Genomic DNA, 20,517 nt, shown 5'->3' on the forward strand with positions numbered 1-20,517 from the left:
TTGGCTATTGTAGTTTCAGATTGAAATCTTCTAAAATATAAAAAAACACATCTTGTCAACTGGTCTTACACTTTAAAAACACTTCATTTACTCAGTTAAATCAGTTAATTTACTGCGGTCCTTTCCACAACATGTTCTCCATTAACTGCTCAAAATGTTTGTTCTACGTGCTCATCGAGCTTGTCAGCACCGCATCAACACAACTACAAAAGGGTCTTGTCACATTGCATGTGCAAGTACGTGCATTTGCTTTTTACAAGGCGGTACTTTCTCTGGTTAAAACGATCATTCTCCGCCTGGGGAGGTTACTTCTTTTGCAATCTGGTGAACTGTTGTTGTGTTATTGTTGCTCACGGTAAGGTAACTGCCAAGCAAGTGACAAACTGTGAGGCTGGCAAATGTTTAAAGCATCACGAAGTGCTCTTGGAAGCATTTACCTCCCTTCCCTCGTGCTCCCCCTCCCTCCCGTCTTTCCTTCCTCCCCCACTCATTCTACTCACACCTCTCACTGGAGTGGAAAGCTATCAGACAAAGTGGCACTTGAGAGATTGAGTAGGAAGTTTCTCTCATCTTTGCCTGGAAACGGTGGAATGTCTCGTTGGCAGCTTCTGCCACCTATTGGCCTGACGGGAGGACTTCCAAACATGACGTCATGGTTCTTGGGGGACGCTGGCAGACCGGCTACATATCATTAATCAAATAAGTGCACTGGGAGTAAGAACTCATTCCTCTGCTCCCTTTTCACCTTTCCTTTCTACTTCTCCGCCACTGAACACCTTTGTTTATCAAAAGCCAGTGATGAAATGAATTATAAAAAATGTAAATGTTTTATACTTTCAGATTTCACTGAGACGTTGTTGGGAACGTAAAGGAGCGTGTTTGGGTTATCAGCATTTAAGAAACTGAATTCTTGACATCAATAGAATTATTGATGTATGTAACAATTATTAATGATTAAACGATAAAACGATAAAACTAAGTCTCATAATTAGTGTCACTCATAATGTCAATAGTCTGCGTATGACTACACATTCAGTGACAGTGAAGGTTTTAAGTTCAAGCACAGGCTACTACATACAGGTTCATCAAATACATATGCACAAGTAATCACAGACGACTGCTCCTTAAAGTATAACAGAGTTTATTAAATCAAAATAATAAATGATCAAATCAATTAATATTGCAACCAACAAACGTTATCATACAATTTTATATGCCTAAACTAAAGAATGAATAAAATGGATGAGGGTGTATGTCTGTGTGTGTGTGTAAGAGAGTCTTTAAGGTACAGCTAAAGACTACAAAGATGGCGGCGTCGAGTGACGCGGACAAAAGGGGAGGGGCCTTAAGATACTACAGCTAAACTACCACCAGATGGCGGAGTCGAGTGACTCGGACAAAATGGCGGCGAGCCTGCTGTATGTAATCACGTGTGCCGATGCACACATGTGTTGTGAGGCGATCGTTTGAACGGGGTTTCCCCCAGGGGCAGAGATAGGAGCTGTGTGTGCATGTTACGTGAGAGGAGGAAAGAGAAAAAGGAGCGAGAACTCGACGTGCATCACACTTCGGCGTGCGATGTTGTAGGGAGCCTGAGTTTGCTGGTTCTATCACGCATAAGTATACCGCTGTCTTCTTTGAACTGCCGGTAACTTATGCCGTGATAAGCCACGCACCTCCGCTCACTCACAGAGTCGAGTTAATGAAGAGAGAAATAAACAGAACGAATTGAAATAACTCAAAATAAATCCCAAGCAAACAGTCATAGTAGTTAATACACAAATACAGCGGCGCTTCTCTGCTCCGTAATGATTGCGCAATACCTCCGTATCACGTGACAGTAACCTAAACACACAAAAAACACGGGAATATCAACATATAAATGAATGGCCTGAATTAAACTCAAGTTAATTTAAGCTAAGCTATGCCCAGATACCAAGAATCTTACTTGTCGATGCTTCGTTGCAACGTCGAAGTGTCACGTTGTGGCGTGTCTCGTGTGAGCTCACGCGGGTCCGATCTGTACTCGCTGCAGGGAGTACCGTTTAACTTCGGCTGAGACGACGTGGCTGCTCGTCTTACCGGGAATCATCGGTCACGAGAGGAGCGAGGCTTCGTCGGCCTCCTCTTGCCGGTATGTGTGCACAAAAGAAAAAGCGGGAAGGAATCGTGGATGCGGATTCATCCCAGCGGAGTAAGGGGCCTTAACTCAGAAAAAGAAAACACGGCTGTTTCGACCAGCGAAATGGCTTGTGACCTGACAGGGTTTGAGGAGGGGAGAAGGCCGTTGCTTCCTCGTGGCCAGCGTCGCGCTGGCGGGGAAAGCTGGATCGTCTGTGGCCAGAACGGGGGGTCCGGGCGAAGAGAGCGTTGTCTCAACCGCGGAAAAAGCATTGAGGTGTGTACTGCAGTTAGTTTTGTAGAACAGTGGTTGAACCACAGGGGTCCTGGGGTCTCTTGGCCTTCGGCCAATGAGATTGCAGCGGTGCATTCAGGTGACTTCAGGAACCATAGTTTTTTGGGGGGGGGGAATTCACACCCTTGTGTGAAATTCCGAGAGGAGGTTTGCTCTCATCAAACTACAAATCAGGATGAAACCTTTGCTTGACAAAGTGAAGGCCTGATTCTCTTTGTTCACAGCACATGTTGAAGCCATATGGTCAGACCCCAACAACGTAATTATCCAAAAGGTCAACGGTGCAGCAGTGAAAGGCTTACTGACCCGATCAAGTACAGACTCATCCGTTGGAAGCCTCATTCGTTCACTACACGGGTTTCTGACCGTATGAAATAAATAACGACTGGCTCTAGCTAAATCAATTACCCAACCGAATCATCAAGCTTTGGGTAATTATGCGAGCACATGATCAGGGAAATATGAATGATCTCCTTGATATCAAGGTATCGCACAGTACGGTTGGATGCACCTGAAAGGAAGAATCTACGACAGAATGCTTTCAAGATTTTATAATGCATACGATACGACTTCCATTTCCCACAATCACCTTCAACACCCTTTTCCCTCGCCGGGACTTGATACATTTAGGTTTAATGTGTAGTAGCAGAGAGCAACAAAGCAATCTATTGTGTTAGCAAGGGCAAGAGAGCAACTATTGCCAGTGAAGGGCAAAAATACCATGAAACATCTTATAACACCCATAGATCAAAACACAGAGATACCGGCTAAAGAAACATATAGAGCATACGGGGAGATAAATACCTGTCAGTGTTGCGGTCAAATCTCCATTATAGGCAGACAAACTACACAAACTATATATGGCAAGTGAACAACGTAGCTTTAGCTAACGTGCATGTATTTATTTGTAGCCCGTTATGTTCACTTTTCTCTAGTTGTGTGTTCAACAACCAGTGATATAACCAAGCTACACTGTAACAAATATGATAATACTGGCAAGTGACAACAGCTAGGGGAAGGCGAGCAGAATAGTTGCCAATGGTTGTGGTTATAACGTAACTGAAACATCTTGAGAACTCGTTTTTTCCTAACATAAAGTAAAGAACCCATGGGGTTGAACTTTATTGGCTGGATGTCGCCACTGTACATAAATGTTCTGATGGTGGCCTAGAGGCAAGACTGACCGGGTATAGATGTGAACCGGTGTCACTGAAGCCTTAATGACATACAAACTACAGTGATAGAAGATGCTGGAGCAATGTCCTTCTTGCTTCTGGCGCAGCACGATTAAAACTCCAACCAGAGACAAAAAACACATCCCGGTACCAGATACATCTTAATAATCACGCCAATGTCTAAGCATTCCTTCCACCGCGTCTGTGTGTTTCTTGGCAACCGTTTAAGAACTACACTGCTCGGCTTAAGAATGATAATTTGTTATCACTAAATTATTGCATTTTTTTATGGCCCTGTGTGTCTCTTGTGAAACCGTGCCAGGTATATGTAGAAACCATTTTATAAAAGCTAACAACGGCACTTAGCCCCTTAAAATCCCTGTAAATCACTGCCTCTGGTGGCTCACTGCTTATTGTGGCTGCAATACATAATTGTCTACTGAGGCTACCCTTGGCCAAAGAATTCAGAATATTTAGCTGTTCCATAATGGATTTAATCCCTGCTGGGGTTCAGCTCTGGGGTATTTTCTCTTACGGTTTGAGGGAATAAGCTTTAAAACTCAATGTTTACCACCAGTGTTTGGGGATTTTTAATTGGTTATCCTATTTAACTTCACCACAGCTCTCCTGATGACATCTGAGACAGATATCTACACGTCTAGACAGTAGCAGTACACTCGTGGACAGGGTACAGTGCAGACTGAATATTTAGGAGCAGTTAGTTGTGTAACGAACAGTTGTCGATCTGTGATCCGTAGGGATCCAGCCCTTGCGGTTTGGCACGCCTGTGAACCGTGGTTTAAATACACAGTTTAACCATCAAGGCGGAAAATTGACTGAGCATTATTATCGGCCAAAATTCAATACAAATATGCGATCAGGACATCGGCATTCATGCTTTCTGTTCGCAGATCTCTGATATGTTACGTTATGAACAACAAATCTGTGTTGAAATTAACAGGAGAGCTAGTAACGTTAGCAGCACCGCTAACGGCTAAAGAAGGGTTCTGTGGGACGGTGGCAAAAACATATATTCTGGAGTCTTGTAGACCAGCTGCTAAACAAAACAAAACAACAATGGGATCTGCATCTGCCAATATGGATCATGAATGATCGGCAACTAGTATCGGCGAGTTACTTTTGTGCTGATCCGGGAGTTTTAGGATTTGTTGCGCCCCCAGTAGCTGGAAACATTTTTCTCATGCTCCCTACATAAGAAAAATATGAATTAATGCAATGATCCCAACATTTCTGAGGATATTACACTGCGGGACAGAAAACAACTATATGATCTGTGACGTCAGACAGTAACCCTCTCTGGGATCAAATGGACAGAAATGTGATCAGAGGAAAACACCTCGGCCGGCCCATCCCTCCCGCCCTCCCTCGCTTAACTCAAAGAAAGACCTTTTTCAACACTCAGTAGCAAATGAAGTCAACCTGCAACACTGAGTGTGATCGCTTATACATGTGAATGTTTAACTTAAGCATGTGATATGCTTCATAGACATTTGATGATTGATGGCGTTTGCGCAGCCAACTGCTACAGGCCACTGTTGTGCGAAACACTTAGCAGGGATACCACTCATTAATGTTGCAGCCTTCTTTCCCTGTATCTTACTATTGGGTTGTCAAACGGGTAGCTTTTCTGACGTTTTGCACTTTGCTAAGTCAAACCCTAAGTTGTAGTTCTTACGGGCTGATCGACAGAAATATAACCAGCAACTGTTTTATAATCAAATAATTCTTCGATTTATTATTCAATCAAATGTTACAAATATTACTTGGGTCCAGCTTTAGTTTTTCTTATTCTTATGAGACAGTAAACAGATCATTTGTGGTTCTTGGACTGTTGCTGGGCCAAAAATAAAAAGCTATTTTAAGACCTCATCTTGGAAATTGCAACAACTATTTTTAACTATCTCTGACATTTTATAGAAAAAACAATAAGTCAATAGAAAGAAATTGTAAATTTATTCGAAAATTAAAATAATTGTTGCAACTGTAGTAGTTTTCAAAAGTGCTGAAATTGAGAAGCAAGCAGAGTAGTACACACTGTGCCAGAAGCTAGCCCAGAAGAGTTTATATGCAGATCTATGTATTGGATTAGCTCTATTTAGTTCCGTTGAGGGATACCGTACAGGGCACAGGGACAGAAAGTGAAGCTCAAAACATATTGTGAAAGGCCAGAGCATAGTAAAAAAATGAGGGCGCTCTGGAAGTCATGATGCCACTAATGCACGAAGGAGAGAAAAGCAGACGTCTTCTGGTTACACAAGCAAGTGGCAATTATGTGTCAGTGATCGGGTTGCTTTATTTCATTCTCTTTCTTTACGAAAGTGAAACTATGAATGAATAAACAAAACTTTTGAGGCAACTGCCAGTAAAACAAGCAACCAACTACATTGCAAAACAAATGAAAAGCAGATGAAGACAGTCTTCTGGATTCAGATTTTCTTTTCGATTGGGTTTAATGTTTTTCTGAAGTCGTCCGCAAACTCAAACAGCTTGCGATGGTACACAGTTGAAACCTACTACCCTGCATCTCCATTTGGTCGGAGTTAGGCTACTGTTGAGGCTTGTTTCCGTTTGTTGTTTGGTATCGATGCAGGTATGGTTTCACATTCACAGTCGGCTCCAACCACTGTCTCACACATTTCTGCCTCCTATCGTTCATGCTCTCTGCCGTTTACCTTGAACAAAACGCAAACATGTTAATAATCAGGTGCTTTTTTTTCCACTCTTGAAAGTTGAAACACAGAGTAACCCCGCTTTGAAGATTTCCTAACGAAAAACAGACTTTGAGCAAAACAGCTACAATACGCTGATGGGGGGCTGGGACTAGTGAGGGAGGCCTCTGGTAATAAAGGTTTGCTTACTTCATTGAGGAACGAGCTGCAGCGAGGTGGGAAACACTTCAGCTGTTGAGACAGACATCAACCTGCCGCCTCAGCGGTGTCGGTTTTTAAAGCAAACGGAGTCTCATCGCGGCACATATTAATACCGGAGATTAATAAGTTGTGTGTGTGTAGTTATCCCTTTAAGAGGGAAATTTTTCTCTGCATTTACAGGAGAGAATAGGGAGCAGTGGGCTGCCAATGACAGGCGCCCGGGGAGCCGGGGGTTCAGTTTATTGATCAGGTACACTTCAACACGTGACACGTCCCAGTCGGGGATTGAACCGTTGACCTTCCCAGACGACCTCTTAACCCAGTGCGCCACGGTCGCCCCCAAATAACTGGGCTTTCGCTCTTTGCCCCTCCTCCTTTCCATCTAGTTAGCCGTCCATCATGGCCGTTCTGTACCTGTTCCAACCCACATATAGGCCGCTGTGCCCGGATAATAATATCAAGAGCATTGCCTATGTCCTCGTCATTGAAATCTTTAAAAATAGAATACTTGAAGTTCATAGAATACTTGAAGTTCTTGAACGTATTTGAAATTTTGACTTCAAAAGTTGGTTTCAAGACATTTATGTGGCGTCTACTATAGGATCTATAATGTGCGTTTCACCCACCATCAACAACCAACCCAACATCAAATAGGTAATATTCTTAAATGAGGCCTCAAATAGAGATCAGTTACGCGTCTGCTTTAATCCCCAGTGACCATCTACAAAATGATTTGCCCTTTTGGTCAAATCTTTTCCAATGCAAAGGAAAGGCCTGTGGGGCAGAGCAACACACACTGTGGTCCTATCTGATAGTAATAAGAACCACATTGGGGTCTGCCAGGACTGCAGTGTAGTGGGACGTGCTCACGTGCTGTCTTTGCCCGTTGGTGGTCACAGACAACTGGCAAATGTTCAGTGATGTTCTCCGTATGTGGAGGATTAATAGTGGATGGTAACATGGGTTCCACATGGGTTAAAATTTACACAAATAAAGTGCCTTAAACTTGCACTCTTCCTAACGGCCATCAGACTCCTCTGGTTGCAAAAAGAAGTCTGATTGTATTGAAGAAATGAGAACATGACTTCTCACTTGATTTATTACCTCCACCATTTGGAGTAAAATAAAGCAGGATATATTCTTGAGGGCATCGCTAACTTGTGATTGACAGGTCGTATCACATAAACCTTTAAGTTGGCTAATTAAAACAAAGCTTTCACTATAAATTGTCAGAATTCCAGAATACTGAAATATATAGATATAGAGAGTGACAAACACTGATTAATTAAAGAAGGACACGGCATGCGCAAATATCTACCACTCAAAAAAAGCCTCAACAGCAGCGAGTGGTGAATATTAGCACCACTTCTTCATCAGCTGTCGTTGTGTGGCATGAATGCACACTGTGAAATGGCCCGTCTAGACTTGACGTCATGTCACTGTACAGACGTACACACACACACACACACACACACACACACACACACACTTGATAGATTCCTCCCCCGTGTCCCCAGAGGAGCCCTTCCCACCTAATCCCCGTACCTGGCACCAGCTGGGTAGCAAACGTCTGCCAGACTTAAGATCGGCAGATGCAAAATACTCAATGTCGACCTACTTAAAAGACGTTATTGCACTTTATTCACATGAGTACAAAGAGCTCTGCATGCTGATCAAATAAACATGTAAATCACACAGTTATCTATCTGGGTATCTTCTGATCACATCTAACGAAGGAATACGAGGCGAGGACTCGCGTCTCGTGTTAGGATAGGTGGCTGTGGTAGAGCCCGAGATGATTCTCCACGTTCCACCATGTTTGATTTATTCTAAAACGCATCAGTGATACGTGAATGTTTTTTTCGTGTTACAGGGAGTTGACTTCTCTGACAGAGGACAGACTCTGGTGCAAGACCACACACTCTGTCCTTTAGCGTGCACATGTCGGGTTTTTGTTTTGTTTCTCAAATAGTCTGCCATTCAGCTGTGGATACCGATTTATTTAGACTTATTTATTTCAGCCTAAGCTTGGGTTGGACTTTGGGTTTGAATTATTTTTGTACATTCATCCTACCACATCGCTGTCACAGAGATACTAAAGGATCGAAATGGTTTTAACTGGGGTTTTCTTAATCCTTTACTCGAATTAAGGGAACTGGGTTTCTCACTTACATCGTCACTAAGAAACAGTTATAAACAGGCATGTAAACACTGAGGGACAAGTCCTGCCTGGCAACGAATGTCAGGCAGAGACGGCTATGTAATGTGTTCAAATCATTAAGCAGGAGGGCTTGACTGGAGTGAAGATTGCAAAGAGAACAAATAATGGCACAATCCGGAAGAGGAACAAACGACAGCAACCAGAAGAAAACAAGACAGCAGGGACCTCGATGACGACTGCATGAGACAAACATGCAGCCCTGGTCTGGATCACTGCAGGCACCAAACATCATAAGCTGCTTTGTGTCTCTGGTTTAAAAATGACAGTTTGCACTTGTGACAATCTGGCCACACGACACGAGTCACCGTTACCTACACTTACGTGGGTTCAGAGCCTGCATCTTTAGAATAAGACCTGGCTCTTAAGACAACTCCCAGTGCTACGTTAACTAACCTTTGCTACGTTTACGCCGAGCGTCCACACTACCTCAACGCTTTACGACCCCTAAAACAAAGACGTTGCTGGCGCCATTTAGGATTGAAACCTCCCGGGTTGCGTTTTAGTCTGGACGGGCAGAGTTTTAAAAACAATGACGCACACTCACACATTTGCTTTATGATTTAGTCTCATGAGTGTCCTTCCCAGGTGGAAGTGAAGGCAATGTGGAACAGTCTTTAAACCTGCATTCTCTCTACTGACCAGCAGGGGGCGACTCCTCTGATGGTATAGAAGTCTATGATAAAATGACTACTTCTCTCGTGATATATTCCCTCAGTAAATATTGAAAACATGAGTTTATGTTCTCAATCTCTAGTTTCAAGTCTTCTTCAATACAACATGATGTTCATTTAATGGTCCATTTAGAGTCACGTAGACCATAAAGCACAGTATGCGTTAGGGCGGGCTTACTGTGATTGACAGGTTGCTGCCGTTACCAGAGCCGTATGAGACATCTCTAGTCACTCCAAGTATGGTACTTGGCCCGTTCATTGGTTGTGAAAAAAACAACATGGCGACGGTCGTAATCCAAGATGGCGACGGCAAAATCGCCCAAGTCGAGGCTTCAAAATGGTAGTCCACCAAACCAGTGAGTGACATCACGATAACTACGACCACTTTCAGTCTGTGCTCCTTCAATGACCCATCACATGGTCATTGAACCAGAGATAAACAAACATCAGCCTGTATTTATATATGCATTTATTTATCATTAATTATATATAAACTATACATAAATAATCAGACTCGCACTGCCAAGCAAACAGCAAGGATAGAATAACTCCATATCAAAAGTGAGGAAGCAATTCATGACTTTTAAATGCTTCATCAAGCGGAGCAACTGAATGGAAAATAGCCATCTTACAAGAGTTTTGTGCCTTAAATGGTTTATCCGACCCGACGTCTCAGACTGTAAAGGGAGAATAGCTCATTGACATTCAATGGGCTTTTTTGGTGGGACAGGAAGGAAGGAAGTAGATGGGAAGTGCTTCACTTCTTCAAGCTTCTCAACGAGCGCTTATTCCCTTGGTTTAGTCAAGGCTGAGTGAAGAGAACAAGCCACATAAGTATTGTGCAAAACAAGTTATTTTTTTGGGAGGTGGGGGTGTCACAAATTCATACAGACGTCTGTGCGTCACATCTTGTATCATTTTTCTGCATCGTCGATGCAGTGCAAAATAACATAAAGCTGGACCGGGTATGTTTGCTTGTATTAAAGCCATAGGGGGAAAAGGGGGGAGAGAAGAAAAAGAGAAGAAAAAAATGCTGAAGGAAGCATTGAGTAAGTTACAAACGGTGCAGAAAAAGCAGCTGCTTTAATCAGAAAATGATTTAAGAGAGCTGATTGTAAAAAAAATGACCGGCGGGACATTACGCAAGAGCACCGACTCTCCCGACTCCGCATTTACGTCATTTACGCTTCAAACTAAACCAAATATATCAGTACTTCAGCGTAGATGGGGACCCACTCTGATACCGTGCTCTAAATAAAAAAGGAGAAGCATCGCGTTCTTGTTTTCACCATGTCAAACCCGTCCATAACAGACGGCACCACGAATCGCACAAATTATTTTGCTCTGTGTATCTACAAGAAAAAAGGAGCAGGGGAGAGATGGTCCAAGCAGGGGGAGTGTGAGTGTGTGTGTTGGGGGGCAAACAGTGAAGAAAAACCAACAGATTTCATCATCCTTTGCTGTTGTTTACAGCCAATACTAACTTATCTACGGTAAATCAAACGTGTCATCCGTGGGACCAGTGTTTTTCCAACCACAATAATGTCCCACCAGACCGGCTTTGAACCAATCCAGAAAGAAACACTCTTTTGAAACCCCCCCCCCCCTAGTGCGCTCTGTCCAAATTTGGTAGCACCCTCGTTGGTGGTCCCCCGGTGCCTCTTTGTGTGTGTGTGTGTGTGTGTGTGTGTGCGTGTGTGGTGTTTTTCATCTTTTCAAGAGGCTGGGATGGGTGACCCTTCAAAAACATGCACCGCACCTGTCATGTGCCTATATGGTGTGCGGAAAACAACATAAATTACTTTCACCCTCAACAACACAATACTGTTTTCTTTTTTTCTTTTCTTGTGTCGCTGAGCTGCAGGAGGGGGAGACGGGACAGCGGTGATTTAAAATCCCTCTTCCAACAACTCCCTTTAAAGGACTGGAAGCCTCCCGCTGCAGTCGCTCTGTTTACGTACGTCCACCCCGACATCGCTCTCGTCTGTGCTTATTAAACGGCTTCCTCGAGTGCTGTGCGTTTCCAGGAAGAACAGGGTGCAGATTGAGCGGGCCACTTCAGAACACACCAACAAGGTCTGACGTCCGTGACCGAAAGGTGTGATGCTACCGGAGGTAAAAAAACAAAAAAACAAAAACAAACATGCTTCTGCATCCCTGGTGTACACAGTTAATATCGACAGATGAGATGATAACAGGACAAGCTTCGTTTTTCTGAATGAAAAACATGTTTTTATGCTGCACGTCTGTATTGTGTAATTTAGGTTTCCTGATTTTGCTTTGCTAATAGAGGATCAAAACATGCCACCCACATACTCGGAGATAGAACACAGACTATAACGTAGCAACAAACTAATGAAATAAATTAGATCAAATCGTATAATAATGCTACTTCACCTAGAGAGGTACTGAAACTTTCATGACTGCAGAAATAAATACATTTGATTTGTGTAAAAATGAAATAAATGCTTTCTATTTCATCCTTACTGACCGCCAGAGGCAGTGCTTAACACTGGATATCTTCCGTCGCGCGCATGCGCAGGTCGAATATTTATATCAACAAAGTCACGTGTGACCTCGGATGACCCCCGTCGTCTATAAGTTCCGGTGTCATCCTGAGCTCAGTCCTTTTTTTCTTCTCGCGACGCAGGTTAGCTACCATGGTAGCATAAACAAGGATGTGTCTACGATCAAGACATATTAGAGCTCGTCGCTGTAGCCTTGTGACTACCGGTCGGAGTTGCGGTTCTCTCGCCCTCCAAAGGCTGTGACGAGCTGTCCCTCTTCGGAGGGAACGGTGTGTTCGCCGTTCGGACATCGAGCCCCGGACTGGTGGACGCCCCTATCATCGGTCGTCACCAGTCTGATAAGGGCCAGCTAAGTCGTGATGACAGCAATCGGTAAGATCGATTAACATTGTTTTCTATAACAGTTGTTTGTTCCACGGTTGGCAGAGCGCTTCCGCTCTAGTTAATCGAGTGGCGCGCTAACGAGAGCGTAGAATTACGCTGTCGGCCCGCCCTTCACAGTGTTACGGCTATCACAGTTAGCAGAGTGTTCCTGCTCAGGCAAACTTTGTGAGACACTAGATCCGCATTGGCGTTGTGTACATGGAGATTTAATCTTTACATCTGACGTAATTCGCAGTTAGCAGTGTCTTCACTCAGGCTAACTTGGATGCTAGCTGGGACTGCGTCCATCAACTTTGTAAACCTTACGGCCGTCACAGTTAACAGAGCATCTCCGCTCAGGTTAACTCAGTGGGAAGCTAGCTAAACAGAGCTGATACTGGGGCTGTGGCCATCAACTTTGTATCCTTACGGCTGTCACAGTTAACAGAGCGTCCCCGCTCAGGTTAACTCAGTGGGAAACTAGCTAAACAAAGCTGATACTGGGGCTGTAGCCATCAACTTTGTATCCTTACGGCTGTCACAGTTAACAGAGCGTCCTCGCTCAGGTTAACTCAGTGGGAAACTAGCTAAACAAAGCTGATACTGGGGCTGTAGCCATCAACTTTGTATCCTTACGGCTGTCACAGTTAACAGAGCGTCCTCGCTCAGGTTAACTCAGTGGGAAACTAGCTAAACAAAGCTGATACTGGGGCTGTGGCCATCAACTTTGTAGCCTTACAGCTTTCACAGTTAACAGAGCGTCCCCGCTCAGGTTAACTCAGTGGGAAACTAGCTAAACAAAGCTGGTACTGGGGCTGTGGCCATCAACTTTGTAGCATTACAACGATCACAGTTAGCAGAATGTGCTCGCTCAGGCTAACTCGGTGAATGCTAGTTATACTAAATCAACATTGAGGTTGTGCCCATTGATGGTTTTTACGCATTACGGCTGTCGAGTTCGCTCCGGCTAACTAGACTAAGCTAATACTCGGATTGTGTCCATTGATTGTTGTAAACATTATGGACATATCGGTAGCGGATATCAGTTAGCAGAGTGCCCTCGCTCAGGCTAACTGGTAGCACACCAAGAGTTACAGCAACTGTCCAAGTGAAGAGTGTCCTCGCTCCCCTCTCACTGTAAGGACTGTGGTCTTTTTTGTCCGTTTTCACAGTAGCAGAGTGCTCTCGCTCAAGCTAACTGGTGGGGCACCAATATCTGCAGCAACTATCCGAGTGAAGAGAGTGTCCTCGCTCCCCTCTCACTATGAGAACTGTTTTCCTGACCTGTTCCACAGTGGCAGAGTGCTCTCGCTCAAGCTAACTGGTGGGACACCAATATCTGCAGCAGCTGGCTTAGTGAAGAGAGTGTCCTCGCTCCCCTCTCACTGTAAGGACTGTGTTCTTTTTGTCAGTTTTTCACAGTAGCAGAGTGCTCTCGCTCAAGCTAACTGGTGGGACACCAATATCTGCAGCAACTAGCTTAGTGAAGAGAGTGTCCTCGCTCCCCTCTCACTATAAGGACTTTGCCTGGCCTGTTTCCACAGTGGCAGAGTGCTCTCGCTCAAGCTAACTGGTGGGACACCAATATCTGCAGCAACTAGTTTAGTGAAGAGTGTCCTCGCCCCTCTCACTATAAGGACTTTGCCTGACCTGTTTCCACAGTGGCAGAGTGCTCTCACTCAAGCTAACTGGTGGGACACCAATATCGGCAGCAACTATCTTAGTGAAGAGTGTCCTCGCTCCCCTCTCACTGTACGGACTGTGTTCTTTTTTGTCCGTTTTTTACGGTAGCAGAGTGCTCTCGCTCAAGCTAACTGGGGGGACACTAATATCTGCAGCAACTATCTTAGTGAAGAGAGTGAGCTTAGAGAGTGTCCTCGCCCCTCTCACTATAAGGACTTTGCCTGACCTGTTTCCACAGTAGCAGAGTGCTCTCGCTCAGGCTAACTGGTGGGTCACCAATATCCGCAGCGGCTGGCCAAGGGAAGAGTGTCCGAAGGATCACTCGCCACTGACTGCCCCCTGCCTGTTCTCTCAACATTCAGCAGAGCGCTCCCGCTCGGACTGATTTGGAATTCCGCATAAACTAGTGGGACAAGGGTTCCACCAGAATCGCGGCCATGTTAAACTCTCCCGGCTGTAGGACCTGTATAGCTCCTCTTCAGCCGGAGGACGGCCCTGACCTCTTGCCCTAGCAGGGAGAACCCAGGCAGGACCTGCGGCATCACGCCTTGAGCAGTAAGGTCTGCTAGGCTGGCTGAAGTGGAACACCTGATGCGGGAGGTCTACCTCCCCCTGTCAGGGCAGCTGAATCCAGCCCAACCTACCCTGGTAATTTGTATGGCGCTTGCACGCCGGGCATACACAGCAGCTGGAACATCCACCTGTGAGTGCCTTCTTCAGGCACCTTCCCGCCCTCACCACCTTTTCTGTTCCTCCCTCCGAGGAATATCTGAGGGAGTTGCGTGCATGGTGGAGACACCAGGGCTCTCTCCCGCCTTACATCAGACCATGCAGGAGGTGGCAAATCTGGCCTTGCACGTATGCCAGCCAGTTAGACGACTATGGCGTCCATCAGTTTCCCCTGAGCCAGTTTCCCCGATGCCAGGTGCCCTCGACCCAATGTCGGGTCAAAGATGACCTGCTATCCAGGGCTTATGACACAGCAGCGCTGTGCACCGTATCGACAACTCCCTCTCCCACCTCATGCTTTCCCTCGCAGATTCTCTGCAGCGGGCTACTTCGACGCTTCTGCTCAGTGATGCTTCATTGCAGGCGTTTGCGCTCATATCGAGGGAACGTGGATGTATGATGTCCACCCTGGTTCAGACTCGCCGCCAGGTTTGGCTGGCGTAGTCACCCCTATCTGAGACATGTAGGAGGACCCTCCATACTGTCCCAGTGGAACCTGGTGAGCTGTTCGAGTCAGCTGCTGTACAGGCGCTTCAGCGGACTGTTAGAGCTAGCCAGACCAGGCAGCAGTTCTCTGGTCTTTGCAGGGACATGCCTGCACCCCCAGACCTAGGGGTCCCACTTTTGGCCCACAAGGCCGTTTTCTCAGCCTCCAGCTTACCCTAGTAGCCGCAACAGGCCTCGGCGTCCTGCTGAGAGGCCGGACCGCTACCTATACAACCCTACTTACATCCCCGTCCCCCCCGGCAGGGGTGCCAGGAGATGTCTCTAGGCCGGCTGTCGGGGTTCTTTCTCCCATCAGCGGATTTCCAAGGGAGAGTGGTTCACGTCTATCGACGCCTGTTCCCATGGTGCATCACCACAACTTTCAGTCCTGGGTGCTTCCATTCGGACTCTCCCGTCTCCCCATGGGTGTTCACAGTGTGTTAGTGCTGTCCTTTCCCCCTGCAATCGCAGGGCGTGAACATACTGCCGTACTTAGACGACTGGCTGACCTAGGCGCCGTCCCGGCTTCAGGCGCCACAGGACACTGCTCGCCTTCTCTCACGTGGCCCGGTGGGCCTCAAGGTGAACATGGAGAGGAGCTACCTGAGCCCTTCTCAGAGCATAACCTTCATTAGTGTGGCCCTATGAGGGCCTGTCTGTCGCCCCAGTGCGGATGGCTGAACAGCCTTCACTTGGATGCCAAGTGGCACAGATACAGGGCAATAATATTATCGAAACAGTGCCTATTCACTATCCCCATGGAGGGAGTGCATATCTGGCGAACAGTGTCCCAGGAACCGAGCCCCAGGGGCTCGGTTCCATTCCACCAGGAGATTGTCACAACAGATACCTGCCTCTCAAGGCGGGGTGCAGTGTGACAGAACAGGACAGCCTGGGGGCAGTTGTCTGCTGAAAGACCGCAGGTCCAGGTTCTAGAGCTAGCGCTCGAGCACTTCCTTCCATGTTTGAAGGGGAAGCATGTGCTTGTCCGGTGGACAGCACCTCTGCTGTGATTTCCCATGAACTATCGATGGGGCACCAGATCTGCAGAAGTTGCTATGGGGATCACCGTGGCCTTCTGACTTGGGAGGCCCCTCGCCTGACCAGCCTGGGGGCAATGTACCCACCAGGAGAATGGAACACGGTTGTGGTTTTCCTGTTCCGTTACAAGCCTCCACCGTGAGAGTGGCGGCTGCATCCAGACGTGTCGACCCACTGCCCCCACTGGGTCTCCCTGACGGAGAGGACCAGCCCTCTGGGTCAAGATGCCCTGGCTCACACGTGGCCAGAGGATCTTCTTATGCCTTTCCACCATCCCTCTGCTTTTGCTATGAGCTTGTCAGAGTTCTTCCCCGACAGGAGGGATCTCCTGTCGCAACTAGAGGGTCGGATTTGGCATTCCAATCCCTGCCGCCTTCAATTAGGGGTCACGGGAGGGCCCGACCGGATGCTGGGTGGCTGCATAGAACCAGTCTGACGGACTATTCTGAATGCCAGTGCGCGGTCTACCTGCCTGCAGTACAAGAAACAGGTGGAAGCTGTTCTCCGACTGGTGTGCGGCTCAGAACAAGGTCCCAGTACAGCGCCCCGTGCCTGCTGTACTGAGTTTCTACAGTCCCTCCTGGATAAGGGCCGGTCTCCCCTGCATGGGACCTACCCTTGGTACTGGACACCTTATGCTTGTCTCCTTTTGAACCCCTGGCACAGGCGGAGCCGAGATGGCTATCCGCAAGACGGTTTTCTCCTTGCTGTCAATTCAGCTCAATGTGGGGGCGAGCTGCATGCCCTATCAGTGGAAGAATCATGTCTGAGGTGGAACTCAGATGGCTTGGGTGTCACTTTCTGGCCTAAGGCAGTGTTTCTCCCAAGGGGGTGGATACGTTCACATATAAACCGGCCTATCCAGCTGGCAAAGTTGACCCCCCCTCCCCCATCGGGAGAGGAGAGGTCAAGGCTGCTGTGCCCAGTGTGGGCCCTCAGAGCTTATGTGGAAGCCACCGCCTGCATAGTCGGTTATGGTGAGCCTAAGAAGGGATGTGCTCCTTTTAAAAAAAAGAAGAAACAGCACCTGTCCCACTGGATAGTGGAGGCCATTGCCGATACATACAAGGCGAGCGGCTGCGCTCGGCCATCCGGGGTGAAGGGTCACTACCAAGAGTATCTCCACACCGAGGGTAGGCCTGAGTGGTGTGCCTGTGGGGGATATATGTGCGGCGGCCTCATGGGCATCACAGAGCACATTCACCAAACACTACAGAGTTAACGTTGCCAACCCTCACCCACTGGGGAGGGTTCTTGGCCAATTTTCTCTGCCGGAGCTATAAGGGGTAGTTACTGTGCTTCCTCGTGACTCTTTTGGTATAAGTCATCCAGTGTTAAGCACTGCCTCTGGCGGTCAGTAAGGATGAAATAGAACGAAAGTTACGAATGTAACTACGGTTCTATGAATCCTGGATGACCGCCAGAGTTCTTGGTCACTCGGAATCCCGTGAACTCGCGAGAAGATTCCATAGGACTGAGCTCAGGATGACACCGGAACTTATAGACGACGGGGGTCATCCGAGGTCACACGTGACTTTGTTGATATAAATATTCGACCTGCACATGCGCGCGACGGAAGATATCCAGTGTTAAGCACTGCCTCTGGCGGTCATCCAGGATTCATAGAACCGTAGTTACATTCGTAACTTTCATTTTATATCCTAATATGTTAAGCTGCAAATAAACAGCAACTCAGTCTTCTCTACTTGCGACTGCTTTTAAATAATTATTCCATTGTTTTTTTATTTAAGTTTTAGTTGAATATGCTAACGTCTAGGTTGGGTACAGGCGCAAACCTCTGGTTCTGCCGACTGAAGCCAGTGCAGAAGTGTCTTTAAACCTGCATTCTCTCGACTGACTCCTCTGGTTGTATAGAAGTCTATGAGAAAATGACTACCGTACTTTCCGACTATAGTGCGCACTGGTATATAGGCCGCACCAGCTGATTTTTAAAAGAAAAAAGAATGTGTACATCGATAAGCCGCACTGGTCTATAAGCCGCAGGTGTCCCCGTTGAACAGCAAGATGCTTTCAACAGTACTAAAGTTGTCTTCTATGAACATCATAACATGTCGCTAGCCTCTAAGCTAATTTTAACATTACGGCCAATGGGGAAATGCTAACCGCGATTAGCATTAGCGAATATATAATATATCTTTGTACATCTTTATATGCAGACATACTTGCATTACAGACTAAGGTCTCTCAAGGCTACCAAACGAAAAACAATGAGGCAATAACTGTTGTTGCTCATAGCTCTGAATAGCTGTTGTGCTAGCAGCAACTGGCCAAGCCAGTTAGCCGTAAATGCTATTCAGAGCTATGACAGAGAAGATCAGCTTTTTCTCAAGTCTGCCAGTGGATCCTAACAGCCCGGAACAGTGTGAAAGAATCCATCATCACCAACGGGTTCTGAAAGGCTGGGATACTATGAGATTAAGGGGACAGCGCAATGAGGAGGACAACACAAGCTCAAGGGCGGATTTGGTGTGTTCAATGACCCAAATGCAGACTCGTTTTTTTTTTTTTTTTTTTACAGTTCTACAAAACTTGTTCTACAAAACATTTATTTCTCTCACGCAAAAACACGCACACAAAAAAACTCTTGAACAAGTTTTGGAGAACAAGTTTTGTACAACTGGGAAAAAAAACTGGGGAAAAAATTGGAAAAAACGAGTCTGCATTTGGGTCCTTGAACACACCACATCATGAACCTGGGCAAATCCGCCCATGAGCTTGTGTTGTCCTCCTCATTGCGCTGTCCCCTTAATCTCATAGTATCCCAGCCTTTCAGAACCCATTGGTGATGATGGATTCTTTCACACTGTTAGGATCCACTGGCAGACTTGAGAAAAAGCTGATCTTCTCTGCTCATAGCTCTGAATAGCATTTACGGCTAACTGGCTTGGCCAGTTGCTGCTCGCACAACAGCTATTCAGAGCTATGAGCAACAACAGTTATTGCCTCATTGCTTTTCGTTTGGTAGCCGTGAGAGACCTTAGTCTGTAATGCAAGTATGTCTGCATGAAAAGATGTACAAAGATATATTATATATTCGCTAATGCTAATCGCGGTTAGCATTTCCCCATTGGCCGTAATGTTAAAATTAGCTTAGAAGCTAGCGAGTCGGACATGTACTGTTAAAAGCATCTTGCTGTTCAAACCTTTTTGTTAACAGTCCTAGTGAGAGGTAGGTCAAAGGTACTTCATCCATATTGTAGCGACCCTGTCAGTAACAGCTGGTAGCAGAGGGGTTGCTGGTAGCAACTGTTCTGTGTCCGGAGCTAGTAAATGTTGTGTTAGACCGGAACCGGAAGTTGCGGTTGTTGTGGCGGAGAAAAGCTAAGGAAAAATCCGTATATAAAGTGCACCAAGCCGACGCCTCAAAGCGTGGGGTAAAAAGTAGCGGCTTATAGTCCGAAAAGTACGGTACTTCTCTCTTGATTTATTACCTCAGTAAACATTGTAAACATGAGTTTATGGTCTCAATCTCTAGTTTCAAGTCTTTTTCAATACAGCATGATGTTAATTTAGTAAATGATGGTCCATTTAGAGTTAAATAGACCATAAAGCAGAGTATGCTTTAGGGCGGGCTTACTGTGATTGACAGGTTGTTGCAGCTACCAGAGCTGTATACAGCGTCTCTACGTCACTCCTCCGCATTCCAAATATGGTAACTTCCATTCACTGGTTGCCAAAAAGCTAAGATGTCAACAGCAGTAATCCAAAATGGCGACGGTCAAATCGGCGACCTCGAGGCTTCGAATCATCAGTCTACAAACCGATGGGTGACGTAACGAGGACTACGTCCACTTCTTATATTCAGTCTATTGTTAGGGCGATATATATTTCACCTCACAGACTTACACGACTAAGGAGGAACTTCGTCATATTAAATTCTGAAAGCGTTGCAGGCTGAGGCTGGGCATGGGTGTCTTACCTCCGAGTTCTTTTACATTCAGGATGGCGTTTGGAAATGGCACTGCTTTGATGCTGAAACCTGAGGGGAGACAAATGAAAAGCCGTTGTTGCGGTGACATAAAGAGATTGTGTTTGTGTGTGGACGGCACATGTTGAGAGTCATGAGAAGAGACTTGTCGGCTGGCTTGCTTTTCTTTAGTGGAAAACATAGCTCTAAGAAATCGGACTTGCAGTTCCCCCCGGATATCTGGTGTACCTTTTTTCTTCTTCTTCAAAACCACCAGCTGGTGAACACGCAGGAGGACTGACAACATATTTGTGTTGTGAAAGCGAAAGAAAAGAGCGCTTTGTGTGGTCCCGGCTTAGCAAAACAGAAAAACAAAAGGTGTTTT

At 46.2% G+C, this 20,517-nt stretch overlaps 1 protein-coding gene across 1 annotated transcript in view; it reads right to left on the reverse strand.

Annotated features, from left to right (window-relative positions):
- Positions 1-20,517, reverse strand: part of arl15a (ADP-ribosylation factor-like 15a) — a 110,573-nt gene that overhangs the window by 49,011 nt on the left and 41,045 nt on the right. The window contains exon 3 of the mRNA XM_079270904.1: positions 20,145-20,204. Coding sequence (XP_079127030.1) covers positions 20,145-20,204 — 60 coding nt within the window. The remainder of the gene's footprint in view (positions 1-20,144; positions 20,205-20,517) is intronic.

The sequence above is a fragment of the Melanostigma gelatinosum genome, assembly GCF_949748355.1.
Source record: "Melanostigma gelatinosum genome assembly, chromosome: 6".
Lineage (NCBI taxonomy): Eukaryota > Metazoa > Chordata > Actinopteri > Perciformes > Zoarcidae > Melanostigma > Melanostigma gelatinosum.